This window comes from Lampris incognitus, chromosome 5 (genome assembly GCF_029633865.1).
Source record: "Lampris incognitus isolate fLamInc1 chromosome 5, fLamInc1.hap2, whole genome shotgun sequence".
NCBI lineage: Eukaryota > Metazoa > Chordata > Actinopteri > Lampriformes > Lampridae > Lampris > Lampris incognitus.
Genome location: NC_079215.1, coordinates 4213311 through 4238613, shown reverse-complemented (window position 1 = coordinate 4238613; position 25303 = coordinate 4213311). Strand labels below are relative to the sequence as shown.

The window sequence follows — 25303 nt, the reverse complement described above, 5'->3', positions numbered from 1 at the left end:
GATAGAGAAAGACAGACAGAGACAAATGAGACAGAGATGAAGAGGGACAGCCATACAGACAGAGATGAAGAGGGACAGATAGACAGAGAGACGAAGAGGGACAGACAGACAAAGAGATGAAGAGGGACAGAAAGAGATGAGCAGGGACAGACTGACAGATAAAGAGGGACAGAAAGACAGACAGAGATGAGGAGGGACAGACAGCAAAACAGAGAGAGAGAGATGAAGAGGGACAGACAGACAGACAGAGATTAAGAGGGACAGACATACAGACAGAGAGGGATGAAGAGGGACAGACAGACAGACAGAGAGATGAAGAGGGACCGACAGACAGAGCGAGAGAGAGATATGAAGGGGGACAGACAGACAGAGAGAGAGAGACGAGGAGGGACAGACAGACAAACAGGCAGACAGAGATGAAGAGAGACAGACAGACAGAGAGAGAGATGAAGAGGGACAGACAGACAGAGAGAGATGAGGAGGGACAGACAGACAGGGAAAGATAAAGAGGGACAGACAGAGAGAGATGAAGAGGGACAGACAGACAGAGAGATGAAGAGGGACAGACAAAGAGAGAGCGATGAAGAGGGACAGACAGACAGAGAGAGATGAGGAGGGCCAGACAGACAGAGAGAGAGAGATAAAGAGGGAGGGACAGACAGACAGACAGACAGACAGACAGACAGACAGAGAGAGAGATGAAGAGGGACAGACTGACAGACAGAGAGGGGAACACTGACGGATGCCAGTATGTGCATAAGTGAAAGCTAAATTGCTGCTTTGACCAGTCAATAAAGACAATGTTTAAGTGACGTACAACCGACAAGTTCAAATGTACTCTAATGCTGTCTTCAAGAATATTTATCAGCCGGGTAGTGTAGTGGTCTCTTCCATTGTCTACAAACACAGGGAACGCCGGTTTGAATCCCTGTGTTAGCTCCGGTTTGGTCAGCCCTCCTTACAGACACAAGCAGCCGTGTCTGCAGGTGGGAAGCCGGATGTGGGTATGTGTTCTGGTCACTGCACAAGCACCTCCTCTGGTCGGTCGGGGCGCCTGTTGAGGGGGGGGGGGGGGAAACTGGGGAGAACAGCGGGATCCTCCCACGCGCTATGTCCCCCTGGTGAAACTCCTCACTGTCAGGTGAAAAGAAGCGGCTGTATGGGAGGAGGCATGTGGTAGTCTGCAGCCCTCCTCGGATCAGCAGAGGGGGCAGAGCAGAGAACGGGACAACTCAGGAGAGTGGGCAATTGGCCACAATTCACCTATTGGTGTGTGTTAGATTGCATGTGTGTTTGTTTTGAGTGTGTTTTTTGTTATACATGGTGACGGTGGTCACATGGTTAGGGTCCTGGGCTGTTACGGTGGCGTCTGGATGCTGCTTGGCGTCCTCCTTATCATATATAATTCCATTATAATTGTGTTATCCTCTTTCGGTGTTGCATTGTGTAAATTGTGTAAACACAACATCATGGGACGTTGTGCGTCTTGGGAGAGAGACCCTCCTCTGGTGCTCTCCCTGAGGTTTCCTTCCTGTTAAAGGGTTTTAGGGAGGTGTTCCTTATCCGATGAGAGGATCTAAGGACAGGATGTTGTGTTGCTGTAAACCCCCTGAGGCACATTTGTAATTTGTGATATTGGGCTACACAAATAAAATTGACACACTTGTGTGTGTTTGTTGTCGTCACGGTCACATATTTGAGCATGTGGATTTGTTTACATTTGTATATATGTGTACAATAAGGATGTGCACATGCTTTACTATAAGTATGTACAGTTACACAAATGTTTTGTGTGTATGTATGCATGTCTGTACATACGTTTGCATTGCATTTGTGTATGTGTGAGCATGCACTTGTGCACCTGGCTCACAGTGCCCGTGTGTGCGCCTGCATGTACGTGTGTGTGTGTGTGTGTGTGTGTGTGTGTGTGTGTGTGTTGCTCACAGGGTGGAGAGGTTGGGCAGGGTGTCGAAGGCTCCAGGTAGGATGGTGCTCAGCTGGTTGTCATAGAGGGAGAGGAGCCGTACGTTGGTCAGGCCGGTGAAGCTGGCATTATGGATGCAGCTGATCTTATTGTTCCTTAACATCCTGTAACATACACAAACACACACATACACACACACATACACACACACGCACGCAAAGGCACACAGTCACCATTTGCAAAATATCTCCAGGTCCTGCTCTCCAAGGCACTGCTGCCGTTCCCTGTTAACTTTTAAGATGAGTGGTGTTGTTGTTACTTTTAAGATGAGTGGTGTTGTTGTTACTTTTAAGATGAGTGGTGGTGTTGTTACTTTTAAGATGAGTGGTGGTGTTGTTACTTTTAAGATGAGTGGTGTTGTTGTTACTTTTAAGATGAGTGGTGTTGTTACTTTTAACATGACCAGTGGTGTTGTTATTACTTTTAAGGTGAGTGGTGTTGTTGTTACTTTTAAGGTGAGTGGTGTTGTTGTTACTTTTAAGATGACCAGTGGTGTTGTTATTACTTTTAAGATGAGTGGTGTTGTTACTTTTAACATGAGCAGTGGTGTTGTTATTACTTTTAAGATGAGTGGTGTTGTTACTTTTAACATGAGCAGTGGTGTTGTTATTACTTTTAAGATGGTTGGTGTTGTTACTTTTAACATGAGCAGTGGTGTTGTTATTACTTTTAACATGAGTGGTGTTGTTACTTTTAACATGAGTGGTGTTGTTACTTTTAACATGAGTGGTGTTGTTATTACTTTTAACATGGGCAGTGGTGTTGTTATTACTTTTAACATGAGCAGTGGTGTTGTTATTACTTTTAACATGAGCAGTGGTGTTGTTATTACTTTTAACATGAGCAGTGGTGTTATTACTTTTAACATGAGCAGTGGTGTTGTTATTACTTTTAACATGAGCAGTGGTGTTGTTATTACTTTTAACATGAGCAGTGGTGTTGTTGTTACTTCTAAGATGAGTGGTGCTGTTATTACTTTTAAGATGAGTGGTGCTGTTATTACTTTTAAGATGAGTGGTGCTGTTATTACTTTTAAGATGAGTGGTGCTGTTATTACTTTTAACATGAGTGGTGTTGTTATTACTTTTAACATGAGCAGTGGTGTTGTTATTACTTTTAAGATGAGTGGTGTTGTTATTACTTTTAAGATGAGTGTTGTTGTTATTACTTTTAAGGTGAGTGGTGTTGTTGTTACTTTTAAGATGAGTGGTGTTGTCGTTACTTTTAACATGAGCAGTGGTGTCATTATTACTTTTAAGATGAGCGGTGTTGTTATTACTTTTAACATGAGTGGTGTTGTTATTACTTTTAAGATGAGTGGTGTTGTTATTACTTTTAAGATGAGCTGTGTTGTTATTACTTTTAACATGAGTGGTGTTGTTATTACTTTTAAGATGAGTGGCGTTGTTTTTACTTTTAAGATGAGTGGTGTTGTTATTACTTTTAAGGTGAGTAGTGTTGTTATTACTTTTAAGATGATGTGTGGTGTTGTTATTACTGATATGTAATGCCATCATAGTCATGGTGTTATTACTGAGATGTCACGTCATCATAGTCGTGTTGTTATTACTGAGATATCATATCATAGTCGTGTTATTACTAACATGTCATGTCATCACAGTCGTGTTGTTATTACTAAGATGTCATGTCATCATAGTCATGTTGTTATTACTGAGATATCATATCATAGTCGTGTTGTTATTACTAACATGTCATGTCATCACAGTCGTGTTGTTATTACTAAGATGTCATGTCATCATAGTCATGTTGTTATTACTGAGATATCATGTCATCATAGTCGTGTTGTTATTACTGAGATATCATGTCATCATAGTCGTGTTGTTATTACTAAGATGTCATGTCATCATAGTCATGTTGTTATTACTGAGATATCATGTCATCATAGTCGTGTTGTTATTACTGAGATGTCATGTCATCATAGTCGTGGTGTTATTACTGAGATGTCATGTCATCATAATCGTGTTGTTATTACTGAGATGTCATGTCATCATAGTCGTGTTATTACTGAGATGTCATGTCATCATAATCGTGTTGTTATTACTGAGATGTCATGTCATCATAGTCGTGTTATTACTGAGATGTCATGTCATCCTAGTTGTTTTGTTATTACTAAGAGGTCATGTCATCATAGTCATGTTGTTATTACTGACATGTCATGTCATCATAGTCGTGTTGTTATTACTGAGATGTCACGTCATCATAGTCGTGGTGTTATTACTGAGATGTCATGTCATTATAGTCGTGTTGTTATTACTGATATGTCATGTCATCATAGTAGTGTTGTTATTACTGAGATGTCATGTCATCATAGTCATGTTGTTATTAGTAAGATGTCATGTCATCATAGTCGTGTTGTTATTACTAAGATGTCATGTCATCATAGTCATGTTGTTACTTTTAAGAAGAGTGGTGTTGTTACTTTTAACATGAGCAGTGGTGTTGTTATTACTTTTAAGATAAGTGGTGTTGTTACTTTTAAGGTGAGTGGTGTTATTACTTTTAAGAGGATGAGTGGTGTTGTTATTACTGAGATGTAATGCCATCATAGTCGTGTGGTTATTACTGAGATGTCACGTCATCATAGTGGTGTTGTTATTACTAAGATGTCATGTCATCATAGTCATGTTGTTATTATTGACATCTCATGTCATCATAGTCGTGTTGTTATTACTGAGATGTCATGTCATCATAGTCGTGTTTTTATTACTGAGATGTCATGTCATCATCGTCGTGTTCGTTATTACTGAGATGTCATGTCATCATAATAGTGTTGTTATTACTGAGATGTCATGTCATCATAGTCGTGGTGTTATTACTAAGATGTCATGTCATCATAGTCGTGATGTTATTACTAAGATGTCGTGTTGTTATTACTGAGATGTCATGTCATCATAGTCGTGTTGTTATTAGTAAGATGTCATGTCATCATAGTTGTGTTGTTATTACTAAGATGTCATGTCATCAGAGTCGTGTTGTTATTACTGAGATGTCATGTCATCATAGTCGTGTTGTTATTACTGAGATGACATGTCATCATAGTCGTTTTATTAGTAAGATGTCATGTCATCATAGTCGTGTTGTTATTACTGAGATGTCATGTCATCATAGTAGTTGTGGGCTTATGCATTAAGATGTGCGTGGCTAAATTACATTTGAGCAGATGTAACTGTGCCTGTTATTGCTTTCTTGATCAAATTAAAAGTGAGGCGCTTGGGGGGGGGGGGGTGTCCAGGTAGCGTAGCGGTCCACTCTGTTGCCTAACAACACGGGGCTCGCCGGTTCGAATCCCCGTTTTACCTACGGCTTGGTTGGGCGTCTCTACAGACACAATTGGCTGTGTCTGTGGGTGGGAAGCCGGATGTGGGTATGTGTCCTGGTCGCTGCACTAGCGCCTCCTCTGGTCAGTTGGGTTGCCTGTTTGCAGGGAGGGGGAACTGAGGGAATAGTATGATCCTCTCCCATGCGCTACCTCCCCCTGGCGAAACTCCTCACTGTCAGGTGAAAAGAAGTGGCTGGTGACTCCACATGTATCGGAGGAGGCAGGTGGTAGCCTGCAGCCCTCTACGGATCGGCCGACAGGGTGGAGCAGTGACCAGGATGGCTCCGAAGACTGGGGTGATTGGCCAAGTACAATTCGGGAGAAAAAGGGGGGAGGGAGTGAGGCACTTTATTAAGTTCACCTCATAGAGAACACTTATGAAGTTCACATTTGTGTTTCAACAGAGGTGCAAAAATTGCTTTGCCCTCCAATTGCTGTGGATCACATGTGAGCTCCTGGATGTAGCTGTCCACAAATACTGTACAGTATGTCAGGTGACCAGAAAAAAATACACAAACTGCACAATACAATGTGACAATGTCAAGTTAGCTGTCTGACTTAGGCTAAGGTGGTCTTAACGGTTGGGTGAGGTGATGTGGAGGTCAGGTGAGGAGGTCAGGTGTTGGCTAAGGTGAAGGGGTCTCCTTAGCCATCATCACAATTGCCCTCCTTGAGAGATTTGCCAGGGGCTGCCTCTGTTACATGAATATGGTTGACAGTTTCCCTAACTTCTTTTAGCCATGTCTTATTTCTTATTTCTTCTTGTCTGTTGACTCTAAACTGCTCTCCTTTGCTCTCAGGGGGGCGTAGGATGTTGGAGGAAGTTTAGACATTTTTTAAATGCTGATTGTCTAGTTGATCATTAATTCTCAAATTGTCAAACCTGAAGCTGGATGCCAAGTTGTAATGTCAGAGCTTTAGACAACTCTTTAAGAAACTGATTCTGCACAGAAACCTTTAGCAGTGAAGCAATCTGCTACCCAAAGTGGTGTCAATGTGTTTTATATGAATAATGATAAGGACAGGGGTGATGTTGACAGTGTTAAAGATGATGGTGATGAGGATGAGGACCAGGCTTACTCACAGCATGCGAAGGCCTTCCATGCCGCGGAACATGCTTCCTCGGACAGACTCCAGGTGATTGGCTGTCAGGTGCAGCTCCACAACTGAGGCTGCACCGTCAAACACCCCGTCCTCAATCTCAGAGATCTTGTTATTACTAAGGTTTCTGAAACACAGGTAGACAAAACCCAATGTGAACAATGACACAAGCACTGTTAGGGTACAGTTTATTTTGCTGCTGCTATTGACTCTAGTTTTGAGCTTCTGGTACCCCAAGTGATGACAATCAGGTGCCTGATATAAGACTTATTGCCAAGAAGCATTGTTACGACAAAGAAATAATCTACCAAACACAATTTCCCTTACTTTTTATGCTGAGTTTATTATATATAAAGACAGGTGAAGGAAATAAACTTTAATACAGTGCAGAACAAGCTTGTTTCGTGTGTTACACACTCATCAGCTGCCAATGAGGTTAAACAAAAAAGAAAAACACAGTCAATAAATACTACGTTGCCCCGCATTACGCCCCTAGTTACAGTGCACAGCAACCAATGAGAGGATAGAAAACATTTGAAAAATTACAACCAATGGAGTAGGCAGTTACGATGCACAGCAACCAAGGGGGGGGGTAGAAAACATTACAACCAACGGGGTTGGGGCCCAAGCCCTACCCCATTGGTTGTAATTTTTCAAAATTTTTCAAATGCACAAGCCAGCGCACTTTTTTTTTGGGATTTTTTTTCCCCCCAGTTGTATCTGTCCAATTACCCCACTCTTCCGAGCTGTCCCGGTCTGTGGAGGGCTGCAGACTACCACATGCCTCCTCCCATACATGTGGAGTCGCCAGCCGCTTCTTTTCACCTGACAGTGAGGAGTTTCACCAGGGGGATGTAGCGCGTGGGAGGATCACGCTATTCCCCCCAGTTCCCCCTCCCCCCTGAACAGGCACCCTGACCAACCAGAGGAGGCGCTAGTGCAGTGACCAGGACACATACCCACATCCGGCTTCCCACCTGCAGACACGGCCAACTGTGTCTGTAGGGATGCCCGACCAAGCCGGAGGTAACACGGGGATTCGAACCGTGATCCCCGTGTTGGTAGGTAATGGAATAAACCGCCACGCCACCCGGACGCCCTAAGCCAGTGCATTCTTAGTGCCGGCCTAAAGCCCGTAAATAGATACGGAAGTTAGTCCGCTACAACGATTCTTTGCAAAGACAGGGGTTCAAATAAAAATGGCTGCTGCTCTGCCCTTCCTGCCATGTTGAATGGGGACGTCCGTTTTTCTCTCTTTCAGTTTCTGTGGTCCTGCCGTTTGAATCAGTGAGCCCCATAAAACCACGAGGGCATATGGGGGAACATATGGGGGAAGTAGGACGAGCTCCACACGGCACATTCCCCCCCCCCCCGAAAAAACTGCAACTCTCAGGTGAGCAGAAGCGGCCGGCTGGCTCGGCGTGCGTCAGAGGTCACATGTTGGAAGTCTACACTCTCTTCAGCCACCACAGAAGTCATGCAAAGGCAGGGCTTTAGGAGAATGTTGGTCAAAAGAAAATGAACAAGTGTATCTTGACGACCTAGGCCTCAAATCACTTCATCAGTGTCTTCTCAACAACCCTCCCCCCCAACCCAATGCTCACCCAACCTTGCAGAAACGGAGACAATGGGGTCCCCTGAGAAGACACATTGGATGATTGGATGTGAACACATGACGGCGCTCTTCAGTGACCTACATTTTCTTGAGCTGCGACAGGCCCTTGAATGCTGCCGTGGCCTCCAGCACCGAGAGGTCGTTGTTGTTGAGACGTCTGCGGCGGTCACGGGGCGCGGACACGAGCAACAGAACAGAGCAAGACCCAAAACATAATTAGTGGAGGAATCAGTTCAGAACCCGTGCGTGTGTGTGTGAGACGGACAGATTACCTCACAGTCATGCATGCGGCGGAGCATTCATGTGTATTCATAACGTGTGTATGGTGTGTGTATGTGCAGAGGGGGATGCACTTTTTTTTTGTTCTGATTTTCCCCCCTTTTTGTCCCCAGTTGTAACCGGCCAATTACCCCACTCTTCCGAGCCATGCCGGCCTCTGCTCCACCCACTCTGCTGATTCGGGGAGGGCTGCAGACTACCACATGCCTCCTCCCATACATGCGGAGTCACCCACCGCTTCTTTTCACCTGACAGTGAGGAGTTTCACCAGGGGGATGTAGCACGTGGGAGGATCATGCTATTCCCCCCAATTCCCCCTCCCCCTGAACAGGCACCCCGACCAAATGACCAGAGGAGGCGCTAGTGCAGTGACCAGGACACATACCCACATCCGACTTCCCACCCGCAGACACGGCCAATTGTGTCTGTAGGGACGTCCGACCAAGCCGGGGGTAACATGGAGATTCGAACCGAGGTCCCCATGTTGGTAGGCAACGGAATAGACCGCCACGCCACCCGGATGCCCGCGGGGGATGCAGATTTGTATGGCCTGCACCCAGCATATGTGCATCTGACTATGCATATTTATTTGTGTGCATGTATATATGTGTCTATAATTCCATTGTGAACATGTGTCTGTGTGTGAGTGTGTGTGTGTGTCTTTGTGGGTGTGTTGGAGTATGTGTAGAGTGCACAGTTTGAAGGGGAGAGCATGGAATGCCAACAACGTTAGAGGAATCATTAACTGTGTAGCTCAACGTAAACAGCATGGCACAAACACTGCCAGGGTTAGGGTGTACGGTGTTCATACGAGTGTATCTGTTAATGTGTGTGTGTGTGTGTGTGTGTGTGTGTGTGTGTGTGTGTGTGTGTGTCTCACAGTTCTTCAGTAGAGGGAGGCAGGTGTTGGGGGAACTTGGTCAGACGGAGATTGGAGCAGTCGACCACATTAGCTTCACAGCGGCACTTAGCAGGACATACCGGCTTGCTGTTACACTCATAGTTGAGACGCCGGTCTTCTGTCCCTGAAACACGACATCATAGTCGCAATCATGGTATAATAACTGTATAATAATCATGGTACAATAATCATGGTACAATAATAATGGTATAATAAGTATAATAACAATGGTATAATAATCATGGTATAATAATAATGGTATAATAAGTATAATACTAATGGTATAATGATCATGGTATAATAATCACGGTATAATAATAATTGTATAATAATCATGGTATAATAATAACCATGGTATGATAATCATGGTAAAATAATAATAATGGTATAATAATCATGGTGTAATAATCATGGTATAATAATCATGGTGTAATAATCATGGTGCAATAATCATGGTATAATAATCATGGTAAAATAATCATGGTGTAATAATCATGGTATAATAATCATGTGTAATAATCATGGTATAATAATCATGGTATAATAATCTTGGTATAATAACAGAACAATAACATCCCCGGTTGTATACGAGTGCTTTAACAAGTCAAAGCTAGCATCCTGGTTATCACTGACAGCAAAACTGCCTGGACAGTCTGATGGCAGATGGGCAGTATATTTATTTACATGGATCTTATTTGAGCCAACACAAAGACCCAAATGGCCCAAATTGGATCCCTATATACCCAAATGAATGTAAATGGATTCATCTGGACTTAAATGGACCAAAAAGGACTCAGACGGAGTAAACTGTGACGTACTCAACCGCAGTCAGCTGGTCCTAAATGGACCCAAAGGAACTGAATCTTCACATAATACAACTGAAATCAATATCACATGAAATGCAGTGCCACGCTTTCTCTCAAAAACACTGAAGTCCGGGTGGCATGGCCATCTATTCCGTTGCCTACCAACACGGGGATCGCCGGTTCGAATCCCCATGTTAACTCTGGCTTGATCGGGTGTCCCTACAGACACAATTGGCCGTGTCTGCGGGTGGGAAGCCGGATGTGGGTATGTGTCCTGGTCGCTGCACTAGCGTCTCCTCTGGTCAGTCAGGGGGCCTGTTCAGGGGGGAGGGGGAACTGGGGGGAACAGCATGTTTCGTGGCGTAAGCCAAGCTTTCCACAGCAATGACAGGAAGGCGAGCAAACGCTGTCGTTTGATTGGCCAAGGCTTCTTCCTCTGAAGGAGGAAAGCTTCGATACCGCATCTCACCGCTCCAGTAACACCACGACAGCTTCCTGCTTCATGTGCACTTACTGACACGTGTGCTGTCAAACTGTCCAGGGAGCCCTGTTATGATGAAGAACGTGGGACTGTTCTCACACACACACACACACACACACACACACACACACACACACACACACACACACACACACACACACACACACACATGTAATCACCTGGGATGTGGTACTGTTCCTTCGCTGCCATGGAAACAAAAATGAGACAAGATGGGGGGGGGGAAAGGAAAATTAGCAAGTCAGATTTAAGTATAAGCTTCAAAAGACATAGGCACGTATACACACACACACACACACGCACACACACATCTTCAGTGAGAGTGGCAGTTGTGTTATTGAACATATTCTTGCATGAAAGAGGATGAAACTACTCATCCATCTTTTCTCACTGCTCGGTGGAAGCGGTCTGTTATCCTGTGCGGGGCTCTCGAACCCTGGCAGGGGGCAAAAGCAGCGCGGGTTGGTTTATAAACTGGTTTATAAGCTGGTTTATAAGCTGGTCGTGGCGCCTGCAGTGGTTTCACTGGTGAGAGGCTGGCTCACATGCTGGCACGGTGCGAAGAGGGAAAATGGTGGCAGAGTTTCTTTTCTCTTTGGTAGGTATTGAATTTCTGTCAGGGATTACTCACTCTGGCCTTGCTTTGTCTCCCTCTCTCACTCTCACACACACACACACACACACACATGCAGCAAACAGACCGGAGCAGCGAAACTTCTTGCTCTTGATCTGGCCGATGCGCTTGTTGGCCAGACGGCGAGGGCTGGCACAGCGGGCGCCGCTGGTCTCGATGGGGTTGGAGCGTAGGTAGTCTGCCAGCCACTTCAGGTTACAGTCGCACACAAAGGGGTTCTGGGCCAGGTGGCTGATGGGACCGAGCAAAACATGAAAAATGACCCGGAATTAAATCAGGTACAAAAACTGGAGAGAGCAAAGCCGAGTAGAGACAATACTGAAAGGTACACAACAGACAGAATATTGAAAAGCACACAACAGACAGAACTTGAACCATTCAACACAACAGAACCCAATAGAATAGAACAGAATATAATAGAACAGAATAGAAAAGAATAGAAATGATCAGCGGTTAGACAAGGAAAAATGAACTTTTTGATTCATCTAGCTTTGTTGTCAGCCATTAGTACTGAAATACTTGTCTGGTGAACTATACTGCCTCAGCACACTGCACATCTGGAAACATGCTTTAATATTCATAATCACATTTATTTTTATTTTTTTTTGTGCATTCCTCTCCCTTTTTCTCCCCAATAGTACTTGGCCAAGCACCCCACTCTTCCGAGCCGTCCCGGTCTCTGCTCCACCCCTTCTGCTGATCCGGGGAGGGCTGCAGACTACCACATGCCTCCTCCCATACATGTGGAGTCACCAGCTGCTTCTTTTCACCTGACAGTGAGGAGTTTCACCAGGGGGACGTAGCGCGTGGGAGGATCATGCTATTCCCCCCCAGTTCCCCCTCCCTCCCGAACAGGCACCCCGACTGACCAGAGGAGGCGCTAGTGCAGTGACCAGGACACTTACCCACATCCAGCTTCCCTCCTGCAGACACGGCCAATTGTGTCTGTAGGGACGCCCGACCAAGTCGGAGGTAACGCGGGGATTCGAACCAGCGATCTCTGCGTTGGTAGGCAATGGAATAGACTGCTACGCCCTTGGACACTCTTCATAATAATAATATTTTGTGGGGTTTTTATTGCTGTATTGTGTGAAGAACTTTGTGTTACATTTGTTTGTATGAAAACTGCTATACAAATAAATTCTGATTGATTAATGGATCGACTGATCGATCGATTGACTGAAGAACGAGAATGTGCTGCGTTAGCATGTTCATGTATTAGCATGTTCATGATACATGCATGCTTGTGCATTTGCATATGTTGGCGGATACATGCAAGCATAAATATTGAGAGCTGCTTTTATGTGTGTGTGTGTGTGTGTGTGTGTGTGATTTTTGACGCTCTCTAATGAACAGTCAACTCATAAAACAACACAAACTATTCACATTCTTAAAAAACTAACATACAACCTACACCTCACAAATCGCCACACACACAAACACATGCACACACACACCAACCACCGCCTTCAGACCCTTGCTACCACCCCCACATGCTGTTCAGTTTTACATATGTTACATACATAGAGAGCACAACAACCGTTACAGTCAAGCCCCCCTCCCTGACAAAACACACAGTCAAGCCCCCCCCCACAAAACACACAGTCAAGCCCCCTCCCCGACAAAACACAAAGTCAAGCCCCCTCCCCGACAAAACACAAAGTCAAGCCCCCTCCCCGACAAAACTCAGTCAAGCCCCCTCCCCGACAAAACACACAGTCAAGCCCCCTCCCCGACAAAACACACAGTCAAGCCCCCTCCCCGACAAAACACACAGTCCTCCTACGCAGCACACATGTTCACAGCCTGCGGTGTTATTCACCCAGCTGTAATATCATGTTCTGCTCTCAAGTGTGCAGTGACAACTGCCCTCAGTAGGGCCGCAGGACCCACACACCCTCTCACCCTGCTCCTCCTGGTAGGCCTCTCACCCTGCTCCTCCTGGTAGGCCTCACCCTGCTCCTCCTGGTAGGCCTCTCACCCTGCTCCTCCAGGTAGGCCTCACCCTGCTCTTCCTGACAGGCCTCTCACCCTACTCCTCCTGGCACACCTCTCACCCTGCTCCTCCTGGGAGGCCTCCCACCCTGCTCCTCCAGGTCGGCCTCTCACCCTGCTCCTCCTGGTAGGCCTCTCACCCTACTCCTCCTGGCAGGCCGCTCACCATCCTCCTCCTGGGAGGCCTCCCACCCTGCTCCTCCTGGTCGGCCTCTCACCCTGCCCTCCTGGTCTGCCTCCCACCCTGCTCCTCCTGGTCGGCCTCTCACCCTGCCCTCCTGGTCTGCCTCTCACCCTGCTCCTCCTGGTAGGCCTCTCACCCTGCGCCTCCTGGTAGACCACGTGGCAACCTTACCTTGGCCAAACACAAAGTTCACGTGTACGCTTTGCCCTGTTCCATGGGGCTGACCACCTCAGCCCCAAGATGTACAGCCCCCAGTGAAGCCCACCCCCAGCTTCCCACACACCACCAACAGCAGGACAACCACTGGTGCCACACGATGACGTTCAGCAGAAACATGAAGAAGAGTTTCAGCCGTCGTGATGCTCCATAACCCAGGTAGGGGAGTCAGAACAAGGTTCAATCATCTGGACACAACGTTTACTGACACAACGTTTACCGACACATACATCTCATCACTCATCTTACGCCCCTTTTCCACGACACGGAACGGTACCAGGACCGGCTCGACTCGACTTAGTTTTTATTTCAATTTCAGCAACTTATACAACCAAATCCACAATTTTGCCTGCTGTTCTTTTCCATTTTTTTTCAGCTGTACCTATCTATTTATACACACACACACATATGTGTGTATGCATATGTATGTTTTGTATACACATATGTATATGTATATGTGTGTGCGTGTATGTGTGAATATACATACATACATATACATACACATACAATATAATAGAGAGAGAGAGAGAGAGAGAGAGAGAGAGAGAGAGAGAGAGAGAGTGCGTGACGCACAAAACAGGCTTGTACTGTTATGTATTAAAACTTTTTTTCCTGTATTTGTGTTGATATTCCGCTCCTCATTAGTTGAGCACTTATAACACCATTGACGGCTTTGGGGGGGAAAAACACTATATATATATATATATATATATATACACACACACACACATATATACATACATACATACATACACACACACACACACATATATATACACACACACACATATATATACACACACACACACATATACACACACACACACACACCTTATATATATACATACACACACACATATATATATGGTTTACAGATAATTTAACAAAAGGGAGTTAAAAAAATTAAAAAAAGGAAAAAAACCTTTACTTCATCTTGAAGTGTGAGTTGTAATGGTGGTATAAATTAAAGACATGAATAATTAAAAAAAAAGAAAGGAGGGGTCGGGGTTAGGAGGGGAGTTGTGTGACTCGACTTGCTTTTGTGTCGTTTTCCGCTACCGTACCTCCTTGACAGAGCACGGTGTGGATTTTTCCATTTTCGTGACATGACTCTCCATTTTTTTCAGTTTCAAAACGTACTTTTAAGATAACGCCGCTTCCACCACTTTGGTATTTAAACATGCCAGGTGATACCCCATGCATGCACTGATGACGTTTCTCTGACCAATCAGAGGTCTACATTGATTTTGGTACCCGCTCCACTCTTTTTGGAACCTCGACAAAGGTGGTACCAGAACAGTGGTAACAGTTACCAAAACGCCGGTACTTTCCAGTAATGGAAAACGAAAAAAGGGCGAGTCGAGTCGAGCCAGTACCATGTAGTGGGAAAGGGGCATAAGTGACCTGTTCAGTCTCACCTGACTGCAGGTATCCCACCCTTATAAACCATACAGTGGCATAACGACCCAAACCAACGACCAGTTTCATATGCAGATGTGGGAGTGACCTTTAACTAGAGTAACAATGGCCATGTGTACTATTCACAGAGGACTAGGAAATGCTGCAATCACAGACAGCAGTGTAGGATGGCGACAGACGTATGACGACCGAAACCAACGCCATCTTACAATGCTGTGATTCCATCCATCCATTATCCAAACTGCTTATCCTGCTCTCAGGGTCGCAGGGATGCTGGAGCCTATCCCAGCAGTCACTGGGCAGCAGGTGGGGAAACACCCTGGACAGGCTGCCAGGCCATCTCACACACACACATTCATGCCTGGGACAATTTAGTACGGCCGATTCACCTGACCTACATGTCTTTGGGCTGTGGGAGGAAACCGGAGCCCCTGGAGGAAACCCACGCAGACACGGGGAGAACATGCAAACTCCACACAGAGGATGACAAGGGGGGGGTTGTCCTGGGCCTCGAACCCAGAACCTTCTTGCTGTGAGGCAACCGTGCTAACCACTGCGCCGCCAAAAATATAGTGGTGAGTATCCCCACCTGTCATGCAGGAGACCGGGGTTAATTTCCCCGACGGGAGCCAGGCGGCACTGTGCCGTGATTCCAACAATCCCTAATCCTCAGTGAATAGTACACATGGCCTCTGAAACTCTAGTTAAAGGTCACTCCCATATCTGCATATCAAACTGGTTGATGGGTTTGGTCGTTAGACGCTGTACTGTACTGTACTGTACTGTGTTGTATTGTTTAGCAGGGTGGGGACACCTGCAGTCAGGTGAGACTGAAGAGGTCACTTAGCTGAGTAATGAAACGTATCTGTCAATCAACGCTGTGTCCAGATGAACTGATTCCACCTCCTCTGAGTTTCAGCTGTCTTACAGAGAGGGCGACCAACCCCACGTTAGGATCCACCCTATGGAGAAACAAATGTGTGGCCAAAGCCCCATGAGCCCCTCTCCACTGCAAAGCCCCCGCTCCTTTTGGGAGAAACCCCTCCACCTGAACCCTGCCCTGGCAGATATTGTTGCCACTTGTGTTTCCTTGCCTCCTGTAAGCGAGAGAGAGAGAGAGAGAGAGAGAGAGACAGAGAGAGAGACAGAGACAGAGACAGAGAGCGAGAGATACTCACAGTGTCTGGATGCTGCTCAAGGAGCTGAAGGTCCCTTTAGCCAGGCTCTGGATCTTATTGTCATACAGAGAAAGCAGAGCCAAGTTCTCCAGATCCTTGAACACTGCAGATCTAATGCAGTGAATCTTATTGGCATTCAGCAGCCTGCAGGACACACACACCAGCAGAATCAGACACACACCAGCAGAATCAGAAAAGCTACAACAGACAACTATGACACATGCACAAACATGATGGGATAACAGGCTCACCCATCTGGTAAAGACATACAGAGACATATATAACAGACATGAAGACATACAGAGAGAGACATATATGACATCTGGTGAAGACATAGACAGAGACATATATGACAGACGGTGAAGACAAACAGAGAGAGACATATATGACATCTGGTGAAGACATACAGAGAGAGACATTTATGACATCTGGTGAAGACATACAGAGAGAGACATGTACGACATCGGGTGAAAACATACAGACAGACATACATGACATCTAGTGAAGACATACAGAGAGCGAGGACAGTGGAATGGTCAGGATGCAAGGAGTGGAGGTGACAAAGGCATTTGAGTTTAAATACTTGGGGTCAACCGTCCAAAGTAACGGGGAGTGCAGTAGAGAGGTGAAAAAGAGAGTGCAGGCAGGGTGGAGTGGGTGGAGAAGAGTGTCAGGAGTGATTTGCGACAGAAAGGTACCAGCAAGAGTTAAAGGGAAAGTTTACAAGATGATTGTGAGACCAGCTATGTTATATGGTTTGGAGACAGTGACACTGACGAAAAGACAGGAGGCGGAGCTGGAGGTGGCAGAGATGAAGATGCTAAGATTTTCACTGGGAGTAACGAAGAAGGACAGGATTAGGAATGATTATATTAGAGGGACAGCTCAGGTTGGACGGTTTGGAGACAAAGCAAGAGAGGCAAGATTGAGATGACTTGGACATGTGTGGAGGAGAGATGCTGGGTATATTGGGAGAAGGATGCTGAATATGGAGCTGCCAGGGAAGAGGAGAAGAGGAAGGCCAAAGAGGAGGTTTATGGATGTGGTGAGGGAGGACATGCAGGTGGCTGGTGTGACAGAGTAAGACTCAGAAGACAGGAAGAAATGGAAACGGATGATCCGCTGTGGCGACCCCTAACGGGAGCAGCCGAAAGTAGTAGTAGATTCTTGAACATAGTTTTGATATGTTTGGGTTATGTGAAACATGGCTGAAACCAAATGTTTTCCTTCCCTTAAATGAAGCTTCCCCACCTGATTATACGTATGCCCATTTAGCTCGGGCAAATAAACAAGGCGGGGGTGTTGCCTTAATATATAAATCTATTTTCAATCTGACTTCTAGACTTGAATCTAAATTCCAGTCTTTTGAGTCTCTTATTCTTGGTCCATCTCCCTCAGCCATGAATAGACTCGGCTCAATCCAAATTGTGATACTCTACCGGCCTCCTGGCTGTTACTCGTTATTTCTTGGAAGAATTTGTCTCAGGCCTTGTTACTCACTCTGATGAGATTCTAATTCTAGGTGATTTCAATATTCATCTGAATAAGGCTGCTGATCCTCTAAGTAAAGCCTTTCTGGCACTAGTTGATACTTTTGGGTTCACTCAGTTTGTTCAAGAGTCGACTCATTGCAGTGGTAACACCCTTGATTTGGTTTTAACCTAAAGGAATAGCTGTTTCTGATCTGAATGTCTTACCAACCACATCTGCTGTGTCTGATCATTTTCTCATCAAATTTGAATCATTATTGGCCTGTCCAGTTAATGTCAGCACAGATGAAATTGCCACTCGCCATATCGGTCCCTCCACTGTAGCTGCATTTGGCCAGCAGCTGCCTGAAGTCTTGGCTCCTTTCACTGTGGTAAATGACTGTTGAAAATTTCACTAGTGACTTAACTGTGTCCCTCTGTAGTCTCCTCGATTCAGTTGCACCTCTCACTACCAGAGCTAGGCGACTAAAGAGGCCTACACCCTGGTTTAATGATGAGACACGTGCTCTTAAGCGAACCTGCAGGAGACTGGAACGTAAATGGCGAAAATCAAAATTGGAAGCTTTTTACCTATCGTGGCACGAGTGTTTATTGAAATACAAGCGTGCTTTATCTACTGCAAAAACATCGTATCTCTCTCACTTAATAAATATTAATAAACATAACCCCAGATTTCTCTTTGACGCTGTATCTAAACTTACTAAAAAGCAGTCGTCTATTAGCTGCTCACCATTCACAGCCCATGAATTTCTAGATTTTTTCTGCAATAAGGTTGAGGAGATCTTAAACAAAATTAGTTCTTCAACTCCATCTACTCCTGCAGATCCTGCCGTACTAAGTTCATATCTACACAATGAGTCACTGACAGTTCCAGTTATTACAGCTTTTGAGACTATCTCACTTGATACTTTGACTAAGTTCATGTCAGCTTCTAAACCAACTGCTTGCCTACTTGATCCCTTACCAGCAAAACTTTTTTAAAGACCTCTGGCCTTTTCTTGGACCTACAATGCTAGACATCGTTAATTTATCTCTTACTACTGGCATTGTTCCCAGCAGTTTTAAGACAGCTGTGGTTAAACCTCTACTTAAAAAAACCGCACCTTGATCCAGGGTCTCTTAATAACTATCGGCCAGTCTCTAATCTTCCATTCTTCTCTAAAGTACTAGAGAGAGTTGTGTATCAACAACTTTCGACCCATATAAAAGAAAACCATCTATATGAACCTTTTCAGTCGGCTTTCAGGCCCCGTCACTCCACTGAAACTGCTCTGACCAGAGTGGTAAATGATCTTCTACTGGCTATCTACTCTGATTCCACTTCTGTGCTTCTACTACTGGGCCTCAGTGCAGCCTTTGACACCATTGATCACTGTATACTTTTAGATAGTTTAAATTGTAATTTTGATGTCTCTGGCTTAGCTCTCTCTTGGCTTAAGTCCTACTTATCTGGAAGAACACATTGTGTCTGCTATAATAATATTATATCAAAATTTTCTGACATTAAACATGGTTTGCCACAGGGCTCAGTACTTGGCCCTCTACTTTTCTCTCTTTACATTACACCTCTTGGCCAAATTATACGCAGTTACGGAATAAATTTCCATTGCTATGCTGATGATACTCAGCTGTATGGGCCTATAAGGGCTGATGATCATACTCAAATCACTAACTTAGAGGCCTGCTTGGCTACTGTGAAAAACTGGATGTCACTTAACTTTCTGCTTTTAAATTCAGATAAAACCGAGATGCTAGTCATTGGCCCTGCTGGACACAGACACCAATTTGATCAAGTAACGATAACAATCGACAACTCTGTGGTTTCACAAAGTGTGGCAGCCAAAAATCTTGGTGTTACGTTTGATCCCAGCCTTTCCTTTGATAAGCACATTAAAGAAATCACCAAGACTACCTTTTTTCATTTACGTAACATATCTAAAATTCGGTCTTTTCTCTCCATGGCTGACGCAGAAACTCTAATACATGCATTTGTTTCATCCAGACTTGATTACTGTAATGTTCTGTTCTCAGGTCTGCAACATTCTAGTACTAAAAGTCTTCAGATGATTCAGAATGCTGCTGCTAGAATCCTAACTAAAACTAGGAAATTTGACCATATTACACCAATTCTTGCCTCCCTTCATTGGCTTCCTATCAATGTTAGATCAGAATACAAGGTGCTTCTGCTGACTTATAAAATCCTAAATGGGCTTGCTCCATCCTACCTGTCTGATCTCCTTAAACCTTACATGCCATCTTGAGCACTTCGTTCTCAAAATACAGGGCTCCTGTGTGTACCCAGTTAAAAAGAAGTCAGCTGGTGGCAGCAGGGTCTTTTCCTGTCGGGCTCCATTTTTGTGGAATAACCTGCCTGCTGCCATCAGACAATCAGAGTCTGTTGAGTCCTTTAAATCCAAACTTAAAACTCATCTTTTTGCCTTAGTTTACAATTATTTGCCTTTAAGTTGAGTGCTTCACAACCTGTACTGGATGGCGGGTTGGTTTTCTGTCTCAATGAATTTACCAACCACTCTTCTGCCGACGAGATTATCGAGTTTAGATTATGACGAATTGATGACTTAATTGATTATGGCTAATGACTATTGCAAACTGTTCTCTTCTCTAACATGTCTTTTCTCTCTCTCTAAATTAAGTCTTCTCCTTTCTCTTTTTCTGTGTTTGAATGGTGTCATGTGAGTCTCTCTTGCATGCATGTGCAGTCGGTTCTCCTCCCAGGTCTCCGTGGTGATAGTGGCCGCCATTTGGATGCTGCCTGCCCTTCCACTCCTCACCTAAGTTTTTCTTATTACATGATGATGCTGGTCGCGTGGCCTGGGTCCTGGACTGCTCCGTTGGCATGTGGACACTGCTTGGCATCCTGTGCATCATATTCTTCATACATTTTATGTCCATTATAATTCTGTTATCCTCTTTCAATGTTGTATTATGTAAATTGCATGAACACAACATCCATTGCACGCTGTCCGTCTTGGGAGAGAGATCCCTCCTCTGTTGCTCTCCCTGAGGTTTCTTCCTATTTTTTCTCCCTGTTAAAGGGTTTTTTTTAGAGAGTTGTTCCTTATCCGATGAGAGGGTCTAAGGACAGGATGTTGTGTTGCTGTTAAGCCCACTGAGGCAAATTTGTAATTTGTGATATTAGGCTATACAAATGAAATCGATTTGATTTGATTTTGATTTTGACATACAGAGAGAGACATATATGACAGACGGTGAAGACATACAGAGAGAGACATGTATGACAGATGTGAAGACATACAGAGAGAGACATGTATGACAGACATGAAGACATACAGAGAGACATATATGACATCTGGTGAAGACATAGAGAGAGACATATATGACAGATTGCGAAGACATACAGAGAGAGACATATATGACAGACGGCGAAGACATACAGAGAGAGACATGTATGACAGACGGTGAAGACATACAGAGAGACATGTTTGACAGACGTGAAGACATACAGAGACATGTATGACAGACGTGAAGACATACAGAGAGAGACATGTATGACAGACGGTGAAGACATACAGAGAGAGACGTGTGACAGACGTGAAGACATACAGAGAGAGACATGTATGACAGATGGTGGAGACATAGACAGAGACATATATGACAGATGGTGAAGACATACAGAGAGAGACATATATGACAGATGGTGGAATATCAAACTTTCAGTGTGCAAGAGACATGGATGACCAATATCAACAAAAAAGAACAAGAAATAAAAAAGAAAACGTCATCAGAAATAGAGTATAGGGTAAAATAGGCAATGTAGTAATGATATTTATTGATAAGATATTAGAGATCCAACAGCGAACATAAGATTCAGTAGAAATCACAGTAGAGATTACTGGATAAATATCAAGTGACATCTGTTACTGTTACGCCTGCACCTGATGCTTTAACTGAACACATGGTCAGTGATCTGTCAGCCGAGACAAACTTTTCAGCAACACGACTCCTCCTTTCCTCCTCACCGGGAACGACCAGGAGTTTCATGTCATTACAGAGGACAGAAAATCTGGGATATCCTTCTGAATTTCATGCTAGTATGCACGTCTCATTTCTTTATATTTAACACATTCCCGAGGAACATGTGAATCAGTGTGGGTCTTTTGCAGCTCAGTGGTAGCACATCTTTGTCCTCTAGCTACCCAACATCAGGAATCAGGAACACGAAACAAAACATGGTTTCCCAACACACATACTAACACATATATCTAAACTAACAAATGTATCTAAACTAAGACATATACGTATGTAAACTAGAACATATACAGTGCAGAAAATATCGATACACTGGAGTATGGCGATATTATCTTTTGTGATACTGTATCAATTCTCAAAACCAGTGTATGGATTTTTAACTGTTTACATGTAAAGGTTGGTGATACTCATCGGCTGTCCAGCGACAGTACAGCTGATGACTGCTTATGGCATGAAACAGGCTTGTCCTGTCTCATAGAGAATTTACTGGACTCACTAGATTATTTTGCTCATTATTTGTTGAGCACTTTCCCGAACGTTGAGTGTTTCTTTTAACAGTTATATATATATATATATATATATATATATATATATATATATATATATATATGTGTGTGTGTGTATGTGTGTGTAATGTTGTGGTTGCACTTACAGAAGCTCCAGAGACGCCAGGCCATCAAACACTCCCCTAGGCAACTCGGTAATCTTGTTACCATACAGCACCCTGTCCACAAGGAGAGGAGAGAAGAGGACAGGTAATGAGGACAAGACAGGAAGAGGGAGGGAAAGAGCAGAGAGAAGAGGAGGAGAGGGTACAAAAGTGTGTACTTGTGTCTACATGCATACAACTTTGTCACTCACAAACACACACACACACACACATACACACACACACACACACACACACACACAATAAGAATAACCACATGCCCAGCCATGAAGGGTGCAATCTGGAATTATAGATTTATCTGATAAGTGGGGCAGGCAAACACACACACACACACACAAACACACACACACGCACGCACAAATCCCTGTACATGCACAAGACAGAGCTAGCATACTGGCTTTTAATGCAACATGTTTTATCGCGGGGAAGAGAGAGAGCACCCATGTCTGAATTATTCATCACAACATCTGGACAAACACAGCCACATACACACACACACACACACACATTTGCAGCAATATGGATATAAATACTGTATATGATTATAAAACAGGCAGACATATGTAAACACACACTGGCAGAGGCCCTCTGGGACAGACAGACAGACAGACAGACAGACAGACAGACAGACAGACAGACAGGCAGACAGGCAGACAGACAGACAGACAGACAGACAGACAGACACACACACACACACACACACACACACACACACACACGATACTCACAGTGAGTTGAGAGCTCGAAGGCCCTGGAAAGCATCAGGAGCGATCTCAGAAATCTGGTTGTTACTCAGGTCACTGGTGATAAAACAGCACACACACACACACACGCACACACAAAACAATAACCACGGCAAACAGACACGTTGAGTCTGTCAAACATTCAGGATGCCTAAGTAAAGACCAGTCATCTAAAACTACTCTGAATATCATTTTGAAAAGTCTAAACAAGATAAGTGAATTAAAGTTTCAGGAGAGCCTGACATAACTCACAGCCTGACATGACTCAGAACCTGACGTGACTCACAGCCTAACGTGACTCAGAACCTGACGTGACTCAGAGCCTGACATGACTCAAAGCCTGATATGACTCAGAATCTGACATGACTCACAGCCTGACATGACTCATGACTCACAGCCTGACATGACTCACAGCCTGACATGACTCAGAACCTGACATGACTCAAAGCCTGACATGACTCAGAACCTGACATGACTCAAAGCCTGACATGACTCAGAACCTGACATGACTCACTGCCTGACATGACTCAGAACCTGACATGACTCAAAGCCTGTTTTGACTCACAGCCTGACATGACTCAGAACCTGACATGACTCACAGCCTGACATGACTCAGAACCTGACATGACTCAAAGCCTGACATGACTCAGAGCATGACATGACTCTGAACCTGACATAACTCACAGCCTGACATGACTCAGAGCCTGACATGACTTGGAACCTGACATGACTCACAGCCTGACGTGACTCAGAACCTGACATGACTCACAGCCTGACATGACTCAGAACCTGACATGACTCACAGCCTGACATGACCCAGAACCTGACATGACTCAAAGCCTGACATGACTCAGAAAGAAAAGCAGAGAGAAAAAGAGAAACTTCAAGCTTTAAAGCTGGCAAATTAGTTGAGTCTGGCCAAGCCTCTATCAGTGAGCCGGGACACTAGATCCTCTCTTAAACCACTTCAAGACTGCATCAAAGTGTGTGTGTGTGTGTGTGTGTGGGGGGGGGGAGGGGGGTTGGCTGATGATGGAAAAAATAGGCAAGAAAGAAAGAAAGAAAAGTACAAGAAGTAGAGGGAGAGAACAGAGAGACTAGGAGAAGTGGAATAATGGAGAGAAGCACAGAGAAAGAGAGACAGCAAGCAGCATGAGAGGATGACAGAAATGACAGAGAGAGAGAGAAAGAGGAGCGAAAGAGAGAGAGAAACTTGATATAAACATAAATAAGGGGACAGGGAAAGAAAGAAAGCAAGGAAGAAATAAAGAAAGAAAGAAGAAAATCAACCACACTCCTTCAAATGCACTTTGTCTCTCTGAGATGTGGTTACAGTAGATCTTCACATGGATGTGATGAATCAAGTCTCCAGCTGAAGACATGACTGAAGACATGACTGGAGATATGACTGAAGACATGACTGGAGATATGACTGAAGACATGACTGGAGACATGACTGAAGACATGACTGGAGATATGACTGAAGACATGACTGGAGATATGACTGAAGACATGACTGGAGATATGACTGAAGACATGACTGGAGACATGACTGAAGACATGACTGGAGACATGACTGAAGACATGACTGGAGATATGACTGAAGACATGACTGGAGATATGACTGAAGACATGACTGGAGACATGACTGGAGATATGGCTGAAGACATGACTCGAGACATGACTGAAGACATGACTGGAGATATGACTGAAGACATGACTGGATACATGACTGAAGACATGACCTCCATGCTGAGTTCAAGTGAAGGCTCCTAACGTATCAGTCTTAAGGGAAAATCCCATGGAGGAGACCTTTTACGCCAGGTATGTTGACGAGGGCTGGAAAAGCTCCGGTTCAGGGAGCGGTTAGGCATAAGGGTAGGGTGTGGCTTAACACAAGCACACACACACACACACACACACACACACACACAAACCTAGGGACAATCTAGTACGGCCAGGGTCACCTAAACTACATGTATTTGGACTGTGGGAGGAAACCGCAGCCCCCGGAGGAAACCCACAGACATTGGGAGAACATGCAAACTCCACACAGACGACAACCCGGGACGACCCCCAAGGTTGGACTACCCCAGGGCTCGAACCCAGGACCTTCTTCTTGCTTCTTGCGTGAGCATCATTCATCTAAAACTGTGTGTGCATGAGACAAAAAGGAGTAAGAATGAAGGAGGAGGTTCTTTTCAGAGACAGAAAGGAGGGGCTGGCAGACAGAATGAG

General features: G+C 44.7%; 1 protein-coding gene across 1 annotated transcript in view; it reads right to left on the bottom strand.

Annotated features, from left to right (window-relative positions):
- Positions 1-25303, bottom strand: part of LOC130112356 (slit homolog 1 protein-like) — a 218539-nt gene that overhangs the window by 56842 nt on the left and 136394 nt on the right. Inside the window, 9 exon segments of the mRNA XM_056279686.1 lie at positions 1945-2088; positions 6409-6552; positions 8123-8197; positions 9200-9344; positions 10687-10710; positions 11227-11390; positions 16152-16295; positions 22305-22376; positions 23051-23122. Coding sequence (XP_056135661.1) covers positions 1945-2088; positions 6409-6552; positions 8123-8197; positions 9200-9344; positions 10687-10710; positions 11227-11390; positions 16152-16295; positions 22305-22376; positions 23051-23122 — 984 coding nt within the window.